General features: G+C 37.8%; 1 protein-coding gene across 1 annotated transcript in view; it reads right to left on the bottom strand.

Annotated features, from left to right (window-relative positions):
* ZFAND3 (zinc finger AN1-type containing 3) overlaps nt 1-20,631 on the bottom strand; it is a 308,946-nt gene that overhangs the window by 73,499 nt on the left and 214,816 nt on the right. The window contains exon 3 of the mRNA XM_061146616.1: nt 569-751. Coding sequence (XP_061002599.1) covers nt 569-751 — 183 coding nt within the window. The remainder of the gene's footprint in view (nt 1-568; nt 752-20,631) is intronic.

Genomic DNA, 20,631 nt, shown 5'->3' with positions numbered 1-20,631 from the left:
ACAGAAATTACTTCCTCCTCCCTTCAAATATCCTATGTATACAGGACATAGTGTTATCTCAGTTAACTGCCCAGAAACATTCACAGGCTATTTAGTGAGAAAGCCCAGGATTCAATGGAAGGTTGCTAAATCAGGGTAGGTTCCCTAGACCAGTGGTTCCTCAATCCTTCCTGCATATTAAGAAGTCTCTGAAGAATTAAAAAGAACATATTACTGAGCCTCCCTCTAGACCAATTAAATTAGATTCAAGGAATGGTACTGAAGATTAAAATTGTTTTAAAAATCCCCAGTGGATTCTAATTTACAACCAAGTCTGAGAACTGCCCTAGCCTGGTTCAAAATCTCATGTACCTTGACAGTTAACATAAAAGGCACTCTTTTTAGAAAAGTTTAAGCTCAATGTAAGGCTGAAACTTACTCTCTACCTTGCTGAATTGGGCCTGTACGTTAACACTTCATCTTGAATTAAAAGAGCTGCTAGCCTTTTCCTGGGAGAGGCATTACAAAGAAATTCATAGTATGATTCTTAGGCTGCCACTCTACCACCTCACAGGAGCTGAGCACTTACACTCCTCTTTACTTGGTGAAGTTACATTCAGCTCTGTCGGAAGCGGCTGCTGGCTAGGACTAAGAGTTGGCGTGGTTATCGAGGTATTGTTGTTGTCACTGGTGGTCTCTTCGGAAAACAAATCTGATTGGCTGTTACTTGTACTTGGAGTGGAATCATCGTCTGGTTGTTTCTTTTGAAAATCTGAAGAGAAAGAGTGAAAAGAACAAGTTTAAATGTAAATGGGTTGAATGCCCCAACCAAAAGACAAAGACTGGCTGAATGGATATAAAAACAAGACCCCTATATATGCTGTCTACAAGAGACCCTCCTCAAAACAAGGGACACATACAGACTGAAAGTGAAGGGCTGGGGAAAAACTACTTCATGCAAACAGAGACCAAAAGAAAGCAGGAGTCACAATACTCACATCAGATAAAACAGACTTAAAAATAAAGGCTGTGAACAGAGACAAAGAAGGACACTACATAATGATCAAAGGATCAATCCAAGAAGAAGATATAACAATTATAAATATATATGCACCCAACATAGGAGCACCGCAATATGTAAGGCAAATGCTAACGAGTATGAAAGGGGAAATTAACAATAACACAATAATAGTGGGAGACTTTAATACTCCACTCACACCTATGGATAGATCAACTAAACAGAAAATTAACAAGGAAACACAAACTTTAAATGACACAATGGACCAGCTAGACCTAATTGATATCTATAAGACATTTCACCCCAAAACAATCAATTTCACCTTTTTCTCAAGTGCACACAGAACCTTCTCCAAAATAGATCACATCCTGGGCCATAATCTAGCCTTGGTGAATTCAAAACACTTGAAATCATTCCAGTCATTCTTTTCTGACCACAATGTAGTAAGATTAGATCTCAATTACAGGAAAAAAAACTATTAAAAATTAAAACAGATGGAGGCTAAATAACACACTTCTGAATAACCAACAAATCATAGAAGAAATCAAAAAAGAAATCAAAATATGCATAGAAACGAACGAAAATGAAAACACAACAACCCAAAACCTATGGGACACTGTAAAAGCAGTGCTAAGGGGAAGGTTCATAGCATTACAGGCTTACCTCAAGAAACAAGAAAAAAGTCAAATAAACAACCTAACTCTACACCTAAAGCAACTAGAGAAGGAAGAACCCCAGGGTTAGCAGAAGGAAAGAAATCTTAAAAATTAGGGCAGAAATAAACGCAAAAGAAACAAAAGAGACCATAGCAACAATCAACAAAGCTAAAAGCTGGTTTTTTGAAAAGATAAATAAAATTGACAAACTGCTAGCCAAACTCATTAAGAAACAAAGGGAGAACAACTAAATCAACAAAATTAGAAAGAAAATAGAGAGATCACAACAGACAACACTGAAATACAAAGGATCATAAGGGACTACTACCAGCAGCTCTATGGCAATAAAATGGACAACTTGGAAGAAATGGACAAATTATTAGAAAAGTGTAACTCCAAAACTGAACCAGGAAGAAATAGAAGGTCTTAACAGACCCATCACAAGCATGGAAATCGAAACTATAATCAGAAATCTTCCAGCAAACAAAAGCCCAGGACCAGATGGTTTCACAGCTGAATTCTACCAAAACTTCAGAGAAGAAAGAAGATGGTAAACTTTCAAACTCATTCTATGAGGCCACCATCACCCTAATACCAAAACCAGACAAAGATGCCACAAAAAAAGAAAACTACAGGCCAAAATCACTGATGAACACAGATGCAAAAATCCTTAACAAAATTCTAGCAAACAAAATCCAACAACATATTAAAAAGATGATACATCATGACCAAGTGGGCTTTATCCCAGGAATGCAAGGATTCTTTAATATCCACAAATCAATCAATGTAATACACCACATTAACAAATTAATAAAAACCATATGATTATCTCAATAGATGCAGAAAAAGCCTTTGACAAAATTCAACATCCATTTATGATTAAAACTCTCCAGAAAGCAGGAAGAGAAGGAACATACCTCAACATAATAAAAGCTGTGTATGACAAACCCACAGCAAACATTATCCTCAATGGTGAAAATTTGAAAGCATTTCCCCTAAAGTCATGAGCAAGACAAGGGTGCCCACTCTCACCACCACTATTCAACATAGTTTTGGAAGTTTTGGCCACAGCAATCAGAGCAGAAAAAGAAATAAAAGGAATCCAGATAGGAAAAGAAGTAAAACTCTCACTGTTTGCAGATGACATGATCCTCTACATAGAAAACCCTAAAGACTCTACCAGAAAATTACTAGAGCTAATCAATGAATATAGTAAAGTTGCAGGATATAAAATTAACACACAGAAATCCCTTGCATTCCTATACACTAACAATGAGAAAACAGAAAGAGGAATTAAGGAAACAATACCATTCACCATTGCAACAAAAAGAGTAAAATACTTAGGAGTATATCTACCTAAAGAAACAAAAGACCTATACATAGAAAACTATAAAACACTGAAGAAAGAAATCAAAGAGGACACAAATAGATGGAGAAATATACCATGTTCATGGATTGGAAGAATCAATATTGTCAAAATGACTATACTACCGAAAGCAATCTATAGATTCAATGCAATCCCTATCAAGCTACCAACAGTATTCTTCACAGAACTAGAACAAATAATTTCACAATTTGTATGGAAATACAAAAAACCTCGAACAGCCAAAGCAATCTTGAGAAAGAAGAATGGAACTGGAGGAATCAACCTGCCTGACTTCAGGCTCTACTACAAACCCACAGTCATCAAGACAGTATGGTGGTGGCACAAAGACAGAAATATAAATCAATGGAACAAAACAGAAAGCCCAGAGATAAATCCATGTACCTAAGGACACCTTATCTTTGACAAAGGAGGCAAGAATATACAATGGAAAAAAGACAACCTTTTTAACAAGTGGCGCTGGGAAAACTGGTCAACCACTTGTAAAAGAATGAAACTAGAACACTTTCTAACACCATACACAAAAATAAACTCAAAATGGATTAAAGATCTAAATGTAAGAACAGAAACTATAAAACTCCTAGAGTAGAACATAGGCAAAACACTCTCCGACATAAATCACAGCAGGATCCTCTGACCCACCTCCCAGAATATTGGAAATAAAAGCAAAAAGAAACAAACGGGACCTAAATAAACTTAAAAGCTTTTGCACAACAAAGGAAACTATAAGTAAGGTGAAAAGACAGCCCTCAGATTGGGAGAGAATAATAGCAAATAAAGCAACAGACAAAGGATTAATCTCAAAAATATACAAGCAACTCCTGCAGCTCAATTCCAGAAAAATAAATGACCCAATCAAACAAATGGGCCGAAGAACTAAACAGACATTTCTCCAAAGAAGACATACAGATAGCTAACAAACACATGAAAAGATGCTCAACATCACTCATTATCAGAGAAATGCAAATCAAAACCACAATGAGGTACCATTACACGTCGGTCAGAATGGCTGCTATCCAAAAGTCTACAAGCAGTAAATGCTGGAGAGGGTGTGGAGAAAAGGGAACCCTCTTACACTCTTGGTGGGAATGCAAACTAGTACAGCCACTATGGAGAACAGTGTGGAGATTCCTTAAAAAACTGGAAATAGAACTGCCATATGACCCAGCAATCCCACCCCTGGGCATACACACCGAGGAAACCAGAATTGAAAGAGACACGTGCACCCCAATGTTCATCGCAGCACTGTTTGTAATAGCCAGGACATGGAAGCAACATAGATGCTCACCAACAGACGAGTGGATAAGAAAGCTATGGTACATATACACATTAAAAAGAATACATTTGAATCAGTTCTAATGAGATGGACAAAACTGGAGCCCATTATACAGACTGAAGTAAGCCAGAAGATAAACACCAATACAGTATACTAATGCATATATATGGAATTTAGAAAGATGGTAACAATAACCCTAAATGCAAGACAGAAAGAGAGACACAGATGTATAGAAGAGACTTTTGGACCCTGTGGGAGAAGGCAAGGGTGGGGTGATCTGAGAGAATAGCATCAAAACATGTATATTATCAAGTGTGAAACAGATCGCCAGTCCAGGTTGAATGCATGAGACAAGTCCTCAGGGCTGGTACACTGGGATGACCCAGAGGGATGGGATGGGGAGGGAGGCGGGAGGGAGAGGTTCAGGATGGGGAACACATGTAAATCCATGGCTGATTCATGTCAATGTATGGCAAAAACCACTACAATACTGTAAAGTAATTAGCCTCCAACTAATAAAAATAAATGAAAAAAAAAAAAAGTTTAAATAAGGACTTCACAATTACCTTGGATATTAGAAAATAATGAAAGTTAGTATAAAAATTAAAACTAATTTGAGTGATTTAAAAAAATGTAACTAAAATACTGGTCAAAACCTTAGAAAATTGGTGGAGGGTCAATGAATTAAAGATTTCCATGGTCCCTGTACTATTCAGGTAATCATACTGATTTTAATGTTAAGACTCAGAAATGCCAAATGCATGCTAAAATTTTAGGGGTAAACAAGGATAAAAGGAATAAAGAAAAACTGTTCAAACCAATACTGGACAGGAAAGAAGGTGAAAAACAGCTGAGGAAAAAAGCAGGGTAAACAGAAAACAAATAATAATGTGGTAGGAATAAGTTCAGATATACCACTAGTGGTAATAAATGTAAACAGTTTAAACTTAACAGTTAAAATACAGGAAGTTCAAAGTAAATAAACAAAATCGTGCTTGGAAAATTATGGAGTTTCCAAGAGACATACTAAAAATATTAACATGAGAGAAAAATTTTAAAGTATATAAACAAAACACCAGTATATACAAATGATTTAAAAGCCAATCTTAGCTAAAGTACTCTCAGGAAATGTAAACTTTGAAGAAAATGCATTATGAGAGATAAAGAAGATCATTATATAACCGCCAAAAAAAAAAAAAAAATTACCAGAAATATAAAACAACTCTTATTTAATCTATATGTACCTAAAAACAAAGCCTCAAAATATGTAAAGCAAAAATAATCGGAAACCACTGGAATCATGGGATTCAATGATCGGAATTTATGGGAAACCAACAATTAGATAATGAATTACTTTCAAACACATGTGGAATATTTATAAAAACTGCCTAAAAGCTGGATAAATTCTGACCACACATTATGTTATAAAGCAAAAGTCTCAACAGGTAACAAAGAATTAGTAAGAAATAGGCATTATTAATTGACCAGAGAGCAATTAAGTTAAAAACTGGTAATAAAAATTTTATATATTTGCAAGTTTTTAAAATGCATTTTAAACTCAAGGGTCAAATTAGAAATTAGAAAATATGTATAATTAACTGATAATATAATTGCTACTTATCAATATCCAATGAAGATAAAGATGCACATACATTATCTATACCCTAGTCATTCTATTAGTAGGTATATATCTCAGAGAAAATCAGCACACAAGTACAAGGATGCTGATTATATACAGTTTGTAATACTAACAAGTCAGAAGCAACCTAAATGTCCATAAATCATAATATATTCAAATAGTGGAATAATGTACACAGCGAAAATAAATGACTATTGCCACAACACATCAACATGAATAAACCTCAAAATTATGTTGAAGAAAAAAAGAAAGTCACTAAATAATATAGTAAGACTGTACTACATAAACATTAAAAACATGCAAAAAAATCATATATTGTTTAAGAATATGTATCTCTAAGTCACTAAAAAAATTAACACAGTTCAGGACAGCAGCTACCTTTGAGATTGGGGGTGAGCAATGGGATGTGAAGTGAGAGCTATGCAGAAATATTCAAAATTATAGGTAATGTCCCCTGGCAGAGAATACATTAAAACGGTATACTCATTCATTTGATGAAATAATGTGTGGCAGTTAAAATATTAATAAATGAATAGAGATGTAAGTACAACAGAAAATCTCAAAAACAATGTTGAGAGAGAAAAGCAAGCTACAGAAAGATGTGTATGTCCAATGTGCTATGTGTGTTATGTTTAGTCGTTCACTCCGTGGAAGAAAAGTTATGACCAACCTAGACAGCATACTAAAGAGTAGAGACATTACTTTGCCAACAAAGGTCCATCTCGTCAAGGCTATGGTTTTTCCAGTACTCATATATGGATGTGAGAGTTGGACTATGAAGAAAGCTGCGTGCCGAAGAACTGATGCTTTTGAACTGTGGTGCTTGGAGAGTCCCTTGGACTGCAAGGAGATCCAACCAGTCCATCCTAAAGCAGATCAGTCCTGGGTGTTCACAGGAAGGACTGATGCTGAAGCTAAACCTCCAATATTCTGGCCACCTGGTGTGAAGAACTGACTCATTGGAGAAGACCTTGGTGCTGGGAAAAATTGAGGGCAGGAGGAAAAGGGGACAGATGATGGAGGATGAGATTGTTGGATGGCATCACCGACTCAATGGACATGAATTTGAATAAACTGCGGGAGTGGTGATGGACAGGGAGACCTGGCATGCTGCAGTCCATGGGATGGGGTCACAAAGAGTTGGACACGACTGAGCGACTAAACTGAACTGAATGCTCAGTCATGTCCAACTCTGTGGCCTCACAGACTGCAACCTACCAGGTTCCTCTGTCCATGGAATTCTCCAGACAGGAATACTGGAGTGGGTCACCTCCTCCAGGGGATCTTCCCGACTCAGGGATAGAAACCCGCACTGTGTTTTCCCAAAGCTTCTCTAATTTTCTGTTGTCACTGAAGTCTTTCCGGGGCATCTGAAACCTTAGATCTGAACTGAACAAGGATCTTCAATTCTATCTGCAATTTTTTTATTTCTTAAAGCCAGTGGTATGTATGTGAGTGCTTAAAGTAATATGTTTAGTCTGTGTATGCTTCCTTATTAAAAAATCTTATGCTAGTCTATGAAATACAGATAATACTTTTCTGTATCAATTCAGAGAAGGAACACAAGATCCTGTATACTCCACATCACCTTATCTTTTGAAACTGAGAAGCTGTTGTACACTCTTACCAGAGTCACTATTCTGACATATTCTGAGTATAAGAATTGCTAGCATTTATGTTGCATTTACCATGTACCAGGCACTGAACTAAATGTTTTATCTATTTAACTCATTTACTTTAATCCTCCGAACAACCCTACACCAAGGAGGGTATAAATTACCACCACTTCATTGATGAAGAAACTGAGGTTCAGAAAACGTGGGTTAATTTGTTCCAGCAGCTAGTAAGCAGTAGGATCAGGATTTAAACATAGGCTATCTGACATGAAAATTGATGGTCTTCAGTCTTAACCATAGGATGTAAATTGGTGTGCACTAGACTGACCCAAGGAAAAGGCCTCCATGTCAAACTCCCAGCCATTTACAGCATCAAAGGTGAATGCAATGGATTTAGCCAAAGAATCACTAATCTGCTGTGCCCATCAGTGATTTAAAGCCTCTACTACTTCTGTGTATTTATTTCTCCTAGCCACTTTCAACTTTCAACACTCTTCAGTGTTTTGACATTTTAAAATGGCTTATTATCCCAATGTTAGTTGTACAGCACTTTTAGAGAAAAGGGTACTACATAAGTGGAATAAAAATATTGCAGATGATGCTTTTTTTATATCATGTCACCTCATTAGCTCTATGTCAATCATCATTGTGTCCCTCCTACAGCCACTTCTCTACGACTTAATTGGAAATAAGACCCTAGAAGAATTGAAACTGAGTCATCATTGTACCTTTTAACAGAATCCCCAATGCCTCAAAACAGACACACACACAGAATCACTCACTGAGGCATGATAACTCTTTGAGGTTAAATCACGTTGGTGTTCGAAGACAATTACTAGGTCCCACCTACACAATCTCCAGCCCATGTTTGCCATGTTTCTTAATGTCCAGATGCTCTTTAAATAGGTTTTCTTTTGTGAATCTGCAGCTGATATAATGTACCTTCTTTCAACCCATCCTCTCATTGATGTCTTTTATGTACCACCACAGGATGATGGTGTGAAAAAAAAATCACAGAGCTAACAGTATTCTTCACAAACCAAACTGGCTGCAAACAGGAGAACTAGTAGAAGCTTTATACACTCTCCATTTCAATTCAATAAAGAAATCACAAATAACAGAATTTTACAACCAGAATTAACTTTAAAGATCCAGCTCAATCCTCTCACTTCACAAATAAAGAAAGCAAGAGCCAAAACATTAATGCAACTCACCAGACAAAATTCACAGTTAATCACAAGAGTTTTCTAACTCCTAGGCAAAAGTTAGCAGCTTATATGATACAAAAGCTTTACCGTCAGGTCTAGAATCAAATTCGGAATTCGCAAATGGCTAAAAGCAAACTGTTTACTCCTTGGGGGTCTTGTCTGTAAAATGAAGGAAAGAACTTATTTCTACCTCTCAGGATAGTGTGGATTAAACAAGATAATGTACATAAGGTATCTGCACATGCTCAGTTCAGTTCAGTGGCTCAGTCATGTCCGACTCTTTGCGATTCCATGGACTGCAGCACGCCAGGCTTCCCTGTCCATCACAAACTCCCGGAGTTTACCCAAACTCATGTCCATTGAGTCGGTGATGCCATCCAACCATCTTATTCTCTGTCGTCCCCTTCTCCTCCTGCCTTCAATCCTTCCCAGAATCAATCAGGGTCTTTTCAAATGAGTCAGCTCTTCACATCAAGTGGCCAAAGTACTGGAGTTTCAGCTTCAGCATCAGTCCTTCCAATGAATATTCAGGACTGATCTCCATTAGGATGGACTGGCTGGATCTCCCTGCAGTCCAAGGGACTCTCAAGAGTCTTCTCCAACACCACAGTTCAAAACCATCAATTCTTCAGTGCTCACCTTTCTTCATAGTCCAACTCTCACATCCGTACATGAGTACTGGAAAAATCACGGCCTTGACGAGATGGACATTTGTTGGCAAAGTAATGTCTCTGCTATCTAGGTTGGTCATAACTTTCCTTCCAAGGAGTAAGCATCTTTTAATTTCACAGCTGCAATCACCATCTGCAGTGATTTTGGAGCCCCCAAAAATAAAGTCTGACACTGTTTCCACTGTTTCCCCATCTATTTGCCATGAAGTGATGGGACCGGATGCCATGATCTTAGTTTTCTGAATGTTGAGCTTTAAGCCAACTTTTTGACTCTCCTCTTTCACTTTCATCAAGAGGCTCTTTAGTTCTTCTTCAGTTTCTGCCATAAGGGTTGGTGTCATCTGCATATCTGAGGTTATTGATATTTCTTCCGGCAATCTTGATTCCAGCTTGTGCCTCCTCCAGCTCAAAGTTTCTCATGATGTACTCTGCATATAAGTTAAATAAGCAGGGTGACAATATACAGCCTTGACATACTCCTTTTCCTATTTGGAACCATTCTGTTGTTCCATGTCCAGTTCTAACTGTTGCTTCCTGACCTGAATACAGGTTTCTCAAGAGGCAGGTCAGGTGGGCTGGTATTTACATCTCTTTCAGAATTTTCCACAGTTTATTGTGATCCACACAGTCAAACGCTTTGGCATAGTCAATAAAGCAGAAGTAGATGTTTTCCTGGAACTCTCTTGCTTTTTCGATGATCCAGCAGATGTTGGGAATTTGATCTCTGGTTCCTTTGCCTTTTCTATAGACAGCTTGAACATCTGGAAGTCCACAGTTCATGTATTGCTGAAGCCTGGCTTAGAGAATTTTGAGCATTACTTTAATAGCATGTGAAATGAGTGCAATTGTGCGGTAATTTGAGCATTCTTTGGCATTGTCTTTCTTTGGGATTGGAATGAAAACTGACCTTTTCCAGTCCTGTGGGCACTGCTGATTTTTCCAAATTTGCTGGCATATTAAGTGCAGCACTTTCACAGCATCATCTCTAAGGATTTGAAATAGCTCAACTGAAATTCCATCATCTCTGCTAGCTTGGTCTGTAGTGATGCTTTCTAAGCTCCACTTGATTTCACATTCCAGGATGTCTGGCTCTAGGTGAGTGATCTGCACATGGGCACTCAACAAATAATAGTCATTAAAAAGAAAAGATATTTTCGAAGTTTAAATAAAGAACCATATCGTCCTTTTAGCCCTGATGTTTGCATTATAGTTCTTAACCTCCTGTTCCTTTCTTTCTATATCATTCAGCATCCAATTTACGACCAGAAACAGAAGTAAAAAACAATCCCAGAAGCCTACTCCAAGGACAAAGGGGAGCAGATGTATATTCTGTGTAACAAAGTAAACAACAAAGTAGGCAGAGACTGCCTCTTGTTACTCTACTCTGGAAAGCAGCACAGGAGAGGCCAGAAATAGTCACTCCATTTGATCCAGAAACAGAAAAGACTTGTTACTTGTTGTTTTACAGTTATCATATAAATGGGAAAACTAGAGCTCTCCAAGCTTATCCATCTTTTTGAGGGGAAAAAAAAAAGGAATAATTATCTATTTTTGTAAATTGGTAGAGTTTATCCTATATACAAAGGTATAAATTTGGCCTTGAATAAAGTTTCTCCAAAATAAACTGTTTGGAAAACCTAAGTTAAAACTTTTGAATTTTAAAGGGATTGCTGCTGAAAAGAGAACAGAAGCCAAGATCTTGGCAGCTTATCTTATTATCAACTAAGGGGAAAAATAATTTCTCAACAAACGTACTCTTAGAACCTGAGGTATCCAGAAATGGGATGATTGCACAAGCTAAGAAAACTGACCAGTGAAGAAGTCCCTGGGGCTGGTTACAAACACACTCACTAGACATATTTTTTCCCATGATTTTCAGAATGATTTTTCTCACAGGTCAATCTTCTTACTGCAAAGTGCACCTCAAAAGACTGGGAGCACCAAGAAAGCACATTGTCCTTCCTGCTCTGCTGACAAGCTCATTCACCTGGGCCGTCTCACTGGGACTATACCTTATCTAGTATACTCAAAACCTATATGTGTGTGTGTGTGTGTGTGTGTGTGTGTATAAAATTCATGTGTTAGATGAAATTACACAGATTTGGCAAGATGATTAGCTCACTTAAATTCCCACCCTGCTTCCAGATTATGACCATACCTATGTCTTTTTAAATGAGTTGCCATTCCCTTCTCCAGCGGACCTTCCTGACTCAGGGATCAAACCCAGGTCTCCCGCATTGCAAGCAGATTCTTTACCACCTGAGCTACCAGGGAAGCCCTTCTTCAAGGCACAGAGTACAGAAAAGTGATTTGGAAAGGATTTTGCTAAACTTTTTCTTTAAAAATTATTTTTTTAAAAACATCCCTTGGTAACCTACTTTTTCCTCTTCATAAAATACCCTCATTAGTCTTCCTTTGTCACTTATAGATCTCTGTGATCACTGAGAGGCACAAAGAATGCCCATTTATCATATAGAAACCAAGCCAATTCATTTTTTTTCAGTTTTGTTGCTTAGTCGTGTCCGACTCTTTGAGACCCCATGGACTGCAGGATGCCAGGGTTCCCTGTCCATCACCAACTCCCAGAGCTTGCTCAAACTCATGACCATCAAGTCAGTGATGCCATCCAACCATCTCATCCTCTGTCATCCCCCTCTCCGCCCACCTTTAATCTCTCCCAGCATGAGGGTCTTTTCTAGTTGAGTCAGTCCTTCACATTAGGTGGCCAAGGTATTGCAGTTTCAGGTTCGTTCGGCATCAGTCCTTCCAATGAATATTCAGGACTGATTTCCTTTAGGATGGACTGGTTGGATCTCCTTGCAGTTCAAGGGACTCTCAAGAGTCTTCTTCAACACCACAGTTCAAAAGCATCAATTCTTTGGTGCTCAGCTTTCTTTATAGTCCAACTCTCACATCCATACATGACTACTGGAAAAGCCATAGCTTTGACTAGACGGACCTTCTTTGGCAAAGTAATGTCACTTTTGTTATACATTTGCAATTACCAATTTTTCACATTATAAGCAAGATTTCATCAAACTTCCTCAGGTTATATTGCTAGATGCACATCAACGAGGTAAAAGAGGATGCATATTTTTAAAGCATTTGGCACACGCTGTCAGATTTTCTTGGCACGATTCCCTGTGATTCCCCATAGCACAAGACTTACTATGGTGTGTAAGAATCATCTGTTCACTTGTCAGTCTCCCACATTACACAGGCCCGAGACAAAAACAGTGCTTCATAAATGTTAACTAGATGAGTAAGTGACCAAATGTTTTTCAGCAGAAAGCCTATCACTGAATTACATTTCAAATTATTTTATCAATTGCTATTTTAAACCCTTCCAAAACTATTCTGTGTGCCTCTAAGGGCAGTCCTAAGCATCATCTCGTTTAGCAATTCCAAAAGATGAAGTGCTATGAATTTCTATTTTCATAATCAATAAGGAGAGGTGAGAAATTCAACTGCATTTGTTCTAACTCATTCATTAAATCTATCTGGCCACTAATAAGGCTTCTATATCATTATTAGAGACCACTAAAGCTGGATATAAAGGAAATTAAACTGGAGGTGAAAGAGGAACTAAGAATTAAGTGCCTACTGTGAATAAGACACTCTGCCAGAGACCTTACATTCATTTTCTCATTTAATTCTCAAAATAAACTGGGTGGCAGATGTCATCTCCACATTTCAGCAGAGGATGAGGGGCATGGCAAGTTTGGGCAACCTGCTCCCTCCTAAATATGCTGGAGCTACAGTGTGAGACCCAATTTCGGGTAACTCTGGCACCGAAATCCCCACTACAGAATGCATCACCGAAGCAACCTTGGCCCAGCCTGTAGGGTGACTTTTCCAGTCTCCACATTTTCATTCCCAGGCTCCAACCCCCCATATGACTCTGTATCACAGATGACAACTCCATGTTGCCACTGGGAGCTTTAATTTGGTATTTCACACCATAAAATGCTTCATGTTTCAAGTACCCAATTAAAGCAAAATTGAAATGTTGAAAATAAAAATTCAGTTCTGATATCTCCAAAGTCTGGTTCATGCAAGGCACTGTATAATATAAAAAGCCTCCTCTAATGAAACACGGTCCTTTCTCCTCTTTTCTTCATCCCTTCTAGTTTATCTCCACAACAGGCTACAGCTTCCTCTCATAAGCACATTTCTAGGTTTTTAAAGCTTCACATTCCCACCCCAACCACAGCCTTAGATATCAAATTTTAAAAAGCTACAAAGCCATTAGCAGTAGCCAGCCAATTCACAAGTCAGAGTTCCATTCCAGCCTTCTAATTAAAATCTTAAACTCTAGCATTTAAATGTTAATCTGAGTTAACAGCCTCAGCAAAAAAACAAACTGGTTTAATCAAGAATGACCAAGAACCAAAGGACAAACTCACTCCCATTAAAACCTTAAAATGCGGCCCCTCAGATCCCAACAAACTGTGACCCGCCCGCGTGGCCCGGCTCCTCTCAACGTTCCCTCGTGAGCCCTCTCCTAGCGGCCGTCCGCCAGGGTCTCTCTCGCGATGACTTCTCTCTTTAAAGTCTGTATGTCTTCACTGACTGATACTGTTTAGATACTGCCTGATACTTTGAGTCAAGGTTTGAAAACATACATAATTATTTATATATATGTACACACCATATACATCTCCTGTTGAAGATAAATGACTATTGTCCTGTGTTCCCTATTTATGTCCACAAATCTGTCCACTTTGAGGTATTACCTCAGAAATTAAAATGGACCTTGTCTTCTGTCCTTTTCCCCATCTCAGGGGATGTGACCAACACTCTCCTCTTCTGAAGTCAGAAGCCTGGGAATTATCTCAGACTCCACACGCTCCCTCTCTTAATTCCACATCTCAAAAATCACCACATCTAGTTTTTACTACTCCTAAGGGTCTCTAGAAGCCATCCACTTCTCCATTTCATCTGTAAGATTCCTCCACTAGCATCTTGCTTTCTTTATATCCTATCCCCTCTTGGCCCACACTCTAAAATCCATTCTATACAAAGCAATCAGAGTGATATTAAAAAAGTCATTTTCCTCCCTAAACCCTTGACTGACCTTCCATTGCCTTAATAATCAGCTCCACATTCCTAAGCTTGCCTTGCAAATTAGACATCCCTCCATGAACTGGCTTCTGGCTATCTCTTCAGTCCCATCTTAAGCCACTGCTCCTCTCTTCCTCTGCCTGGCTTCAGCCATTCTGGACAGCTTGGGCTTTTTTAACTCTTCATTTTCTCAACCTGGAGTCCCTTGATCAAGGCATGTGAAAGACTCTTTTTCTTTATCTTGCTATTCACACCTTGCTTTCTCCTACTCATTTTGAACCCTAACATAAGCACTCTTTCCTCAGGGAAGCCCTTAAGATTACCCATAGAAGACACTGAATAAATTTTTTTTTGACAGATGAATGAATGTCTTATTCACTGTGTATGCCAGTTCCTAGCAAAACGCCCACCAAATAATATAGATTTGTTGAATTTAACTTATTTAGAACTGGTGATAACAAAGTTTAAAAACATTTGTTCTCTTAGACATTAACAGACTTCATATTGCTATAAAATTTATTTCTAGGAAACAAGAATGTGTCTACAAAGAGTAGAAATATTAAAGATTCCTGTCAATAAGCAGATGTGTGAATTTTACAAACTATCCCTGCACATATAAAATATTTCCTCCTTACTACTCACTAGAGGTAACTGGTTCTGATAGAATTAAAAAAGGTTTGCTCACCAAATAGCTGTAAGCTTTTATTTCAAAATACTAGAAACAACACCCGACTAGCTCCCAAAAGTGTGTCTTCCAATGCTTCTTGCAAAAGTAGCCAATAGATAATACATGACGGCGTCAAACTATGAGCAAAACTCTTATCAGTAATTAAGTTTATTTTATAATCCGGTTTATCACTCAAATTATACAGTCCCTAGATTATTCACACCTATAGTGCCTACTGCTCAGAAGTGTGAACTAGCAAAAAAAAAAAAGTTATTTAGAAGAAGGCTTGTTTCTTATACAGCATTTATTCTGCAGACTATACAGTTTTCCCAGCAACGGTGTCTCATATTCATTTACAGGGCATAAATTAACATGTTAACACTATGGCACATATCTAACAATCCATTAGTACTATATAACATAGTGCACAAGAGACACATTTACCTCATTTTGGTCTATCAAAATGTCGATTTTTTTAAAAAAAAGCTGAAAGCACAAGTTTTCTGAATATTGTGACATTAATCTGGTTTCAACAAAACGAACATTTGATGATGTGTGTGCTTATACATAACATCCTATACAGCTCAACCATCAAAATAAACAACAGAGTAGGCATAGTGTATAAATATTAGGCAAAGTTGACAAAATAAAACATGCAAATTAGAACCAAAACAACAAAACAAAAAACCCTGACCTGTTTACAGCTGATCCTTCGTACCATCTAAAGACCTCCCCTGAACCAGTAGTCTTTTCGGTCATTCACAAATCACTCTGATGGCACAGGTGTGACATGAACATTGCTAGAGAGGCTGGAGCCTGGAAGACTTTTTTCCGACCCAGTTCAGATCCAAAGTTTCAAATGCCCCAGAAAGACTTCAATGACAACAGAACAGAAAATTAGAAAAGCTTTGGGAATACACAAGCAAAAGAAAATCCCCCCTTTTTAGATCCTTGATTGTTTTTACAATTATATTCATAGTCTTCATGCTACCAGCCCTTCATTTTACCATGTACAAGTGATAGGAGAAAAATACAAAACAAAGTCCCTCCTACTGGGCCCCTCCTTTTGGGAAAGTGGAAGGAGAGCAGTCTTTGTGCTCCTACCCACTGATCCCTTCTCAAAGGTCTCTGCTCCCCTCCTGGTGTGATGGCAGCTCCTACCTTTAATCATATTTCATTTTCACTCAGTTCTCAGCCTTCCCATCTCACAACAGGGTCACATACCACCAAGCTTCAGTCCCCTAACTGTTAAGTTCTATCACCAAGCTGAGTACTTCAAAGTTTCAGGAAATTCAATTCAGGGTGGTAGTGTTAACTCTTGAGACACACTCTACCTCAAGATAAAACTTGTAAATGTTCAGCACAAATCATTATTTTTCAAACAATGTAAAATGGTGTATTTTGAGAATGGCAGTCTTTCTCAAAAAGTAACAGACCACATGTTGGTTCAAAGTGCTAGGAGAAATTTTTTTAAAGGATGAAGTGACAGGTTTGCTAACATTTTCTTATTACATCTATTAAAGCATACTAGGGGATTCTCAGTGAAGACCAGGATTTTCACAAGATCCAAAGATCAGAGCCGCCTAATGTTTATCCAATGAACTCAAGGTAGCCAAAGAATATAATCTCTGTGTGATTCACAATCCCCAAAAGGCATCTGTCTAATCGTAGAAAGAGTACGTGAATTCATAACTATGGATAGTTATTAAAAAGTTGCAGCATGGAAGAAGGCAAAACTAGTTCTCCACATAAGGGTATCAAGTAATGACCTAAGAGATCTTTTCACTCATGAGAAGAGCTGGTGCAGATACCTACAGACCTCCATCACAGTGTGATGTCTAGGAATGCAGAATCAGATTGAGTTCACATCCTGGCCCAACCCCTTAACTGCTGTGTAACCTTGGGCAAGCTATTCAGCTTCTCCTGCTTCAGTTTTCCCCGTCTCTAAAATGGGAATAATCATCATTATCTATTTCATAAGGTTACTAGGTGGATTATATGAGATAATTAAATGTTAAAAGTTTTAGAACAGTGCCCGGCTAGTAAATCCCAAATTAACTATGGACTTTTTATTACCTTCTGCCTTCTTGCACACAATTTAAAAATTTGCTAGTCTGACACTGTGAAAAATAATTTCTCTGGAGTCAAGGAATGACCAGAAGGGAATTATTCATCTACCCTGTCTTCATAACAATGTACATGAGGTAAGCCAATCTGGGGTTATAAACTCAAGTTTATGGAGACCACGCAGATAAGTGTACAAACAGCTGGCTTAAAATAGTAGGGAGTGATGGCTACTGTTGCTAACTGGCAACTGTAAGCCTCACCTAAAGGTACATGATTCCAAACTTAAAAACAAAAATAAAAACCTCTGAATACAACAAATCTGTGACCTGCAAGCCTGCAGTTTATAAGACTCTTTATTTAAATAGGAACAAAGTGTTTATGACATAGAAGGTTTGTACACTGCATTATTAATTCCACATATTGGTAAAGAAAGGATTCATCAGATATACATGGTTAGATATACAGAGCAAACAGGAAAATACAGAGATAAAATATATACAGAGAGAATCAGATCTGTGTTTGAATCCTGGATAAGCTAATCAGAAGCTGTATCACCTCAATAAAGTTACTGACCCTATTTATGACTGTTCTCATCTGCAAAAACATCTATCCAAAAAGATCTATCCTCTAAGACTGTTGTGAGAATGGGAGATAATGTGTGTGTCCCTCATGAAACAGAGGCACTGAATAAATTTCTGAAGGAGTAACAAATGAGTGTCATGTGGGTCTGGAATAGATTCTTATCCTATGGTTCCTTGTATCAGTTTGGGCTAATGCAGCATGCACTAGATGTCTTAACATGCATCAGACATGTTAAAAGATGTCTCGTGGTCAGGAGTGATGATTTGGACAGGGAAAGATAATCCTCTTACCAGAAGGGGCAACAAATACCTGGGAGTAATGCAACCTAGGGTTCATAACATAGGTGCACAGAAAATTTTGCATATAACTGTAGGTTAACCTTACAAAATTATATGGGCCTGTGTATACACAGAGGCCCATTTTTCTCCTCAGAAAATGGAACATAGATACTATAATTCTGAAAGATATTACAGATGGAAAGAGTCTAAAAGAAGTCAGCTTGAGTTTGAAAGAAGTCATGTCTCAAATATATGGCCATTACTAGTGATTTTATAACACTAGATCAATAAAATAGATCAATACAATAGACCTAATTCTGACTTTCCAAGTTGCTTATTACTGGACAGTGTGGGCTGAAGAAACAGTCTTAAGTTTCTACCAGCTCTATTAAATTATATTATTGCTTTAGGAAAAATCTGAATACATATGTAATTGCAGTAAACATATACTATGATGATACCATTTTATTAAAAATAAAGCCTTACTTCAGAAAACTGGTTTTTCCAGACAACTGAAAACCCTGTTCTTTATAAAATACAAGATTATTGTTGTTTAGTGGCTAAGCCATGTCTGACTCTTTTGCAACCCCATGGACTGGAGTCCACCGGGCCCCTCTGCCCATCAGATTTGGGGCAGTACTGGAGTGGGTTGCCGTTTCCTTCTCCAGGGGATCTGCCTGATCCAGAGACCAAACTTGCATTTCCTGCACTGGCAGGCAGACTCTTTACCACTGAGCCACCAGGGAAGCCCCCAAATACAAGATGCTCTGACACTAATTCGAAATTTAATTTGTTTTAAATTAATGAGGCCACGCTATGTTTACTTTACTTTGTTTCTCTTTTAATGACTGCGACCCAGGTTTGCTCCTGAGTCTCAGACGGACGAAGGCTACTAAGTTAATGTACTGAAACATTTATAGGTCCTTATCAAATGGGAAAAATAAGTTATTACAAAATTCTTAAGAACCAGCTGCCTTATACTAACCAAACATTCCAATATGATTTTGTCTAAATTTCATTTAAGACAGGTGAAATTTGATATAACTCATTTTAAAATACTTTTTCCACTTGGAAATATGCATTTTACTTGCAAGTATGGGTAAAAGCATTTTGAATGGGATGAGGAAAAGGAAGTTATTGTATCCATTTTTAAATTATCTCTGAAATATTTAATGATGTGATATAGGCAAATTCTTCAAGTTTTAAGGTCATATTAATACTAAACAAATTAAGTGACAATGTTCTGTGTAGACACAGCTCTAATTGCCCCTTACGTTTATTCTAGGTAGCCCAATAAGTGGTTATGTAATTCAAATCCTTTGTAACTCCTAATTTAGGTAATTAAATTTGGGCTTAGATCTTACATGAAAGAGGATTTGCTTACTGTTAATTCTGATCAGTAAGAAAAGAAAACGAGATATATTTCAACTGTCACCACTAGGACTCAGCCTTCATAGATAATGCCCTTGGCTTCTAACAGGAATGCTATAAGAATCACATAAAGCTCACTTAAAAAAAAAAAAAAAATTGAAGTATAGTTGATTTACAATACTGTGTTAGTTTCAGGTATACAGCCAAGCGATTCAGTATTTTTGAAGATGATATTCCATTATAGGTTATTACAAGAATGGGTATAATTCCCTATACTATACAGTACACTCTCACTGCTTATCCGTTTTATAACAGTGGTTTGTTAACCCTATACCCCTGATTTGCTCCTCCCCGCTTCCCTCTTCCCTCTGGTAACCACAAGGTTGTTTTCTGTACCTGAGCGTCCGAAACACACCACTCTCTGAAGGGCTGTAACTTAGGCCATGGCTCACTACTCTTCTCACTATCCACTTCAGAGTTCACAGGATGCTCACCTGTTTGCATTTCCATTTTTGCTCTGACTCCTAGGAAACTCAGATCTCAATCTGCACTCTGTCTTGAATGATTATACAGATATTTATGGCATGAATTTCTGTGTTCAAATTCTTCATCTTCATCTTACTAATAAATCTGAATTTTCCCTTTGTCTTGTTTTCTTCTTTTAAAAAGAAAAAGTATACTGTACTCTCTCTGTTATTTTTTAACTAAACTACCATTTGTTTAGAAAAGAGTGACAATTAAGTAAAAATAAATACCATAATCTCATTTTAACAGGGATTTCATAAAGGTAAGTATTTGTAAATAATAAATATTTAAGCCTGTATCTATGCTGAAATGAAGGCTACTAATAAAATAAAGGTACAAAATTATAGTAAGTCCCCTATGTACAGACCTTCAAGTTACAAACTTAAGATGTGAATGCGCGTCTGGTTCCAGCGAGGAACCAGAGCCTGCGCCATCGGCGTCAGGTGTGAGCGACACTGCGGCTCGCCCCCCGTCTCCTATGGCCGACAATCCTTCAGCTCCACCGTCTCCCACCACCTCTCTCCCTTCAGCCAGTCACTCTTCTTGCCTGTTAACTCGATGCCAGTCCCTGGACACCAGCTGTTGTACTGTTCTATTGTGCTTTTCAAGGTACCGTACTGTGAAACTAAA

The sequence above is a fragment of the Dama dama genome, chromosome 7 (assembly GCF_033118175.1).
Source record: "Dama dama isolate Ldn47 chromosome 7, ASM3311817v1, whole genome shotgun sequence".
Lineage (NCBI taxonomy): Eukaryota > Metazoa > Chordata > Mammalia > Artiodactyla > Cervidae > Dama > Dama dama.
This window is presented reverse-complemented; position numbering and strand designations above follow the sequence as displayed.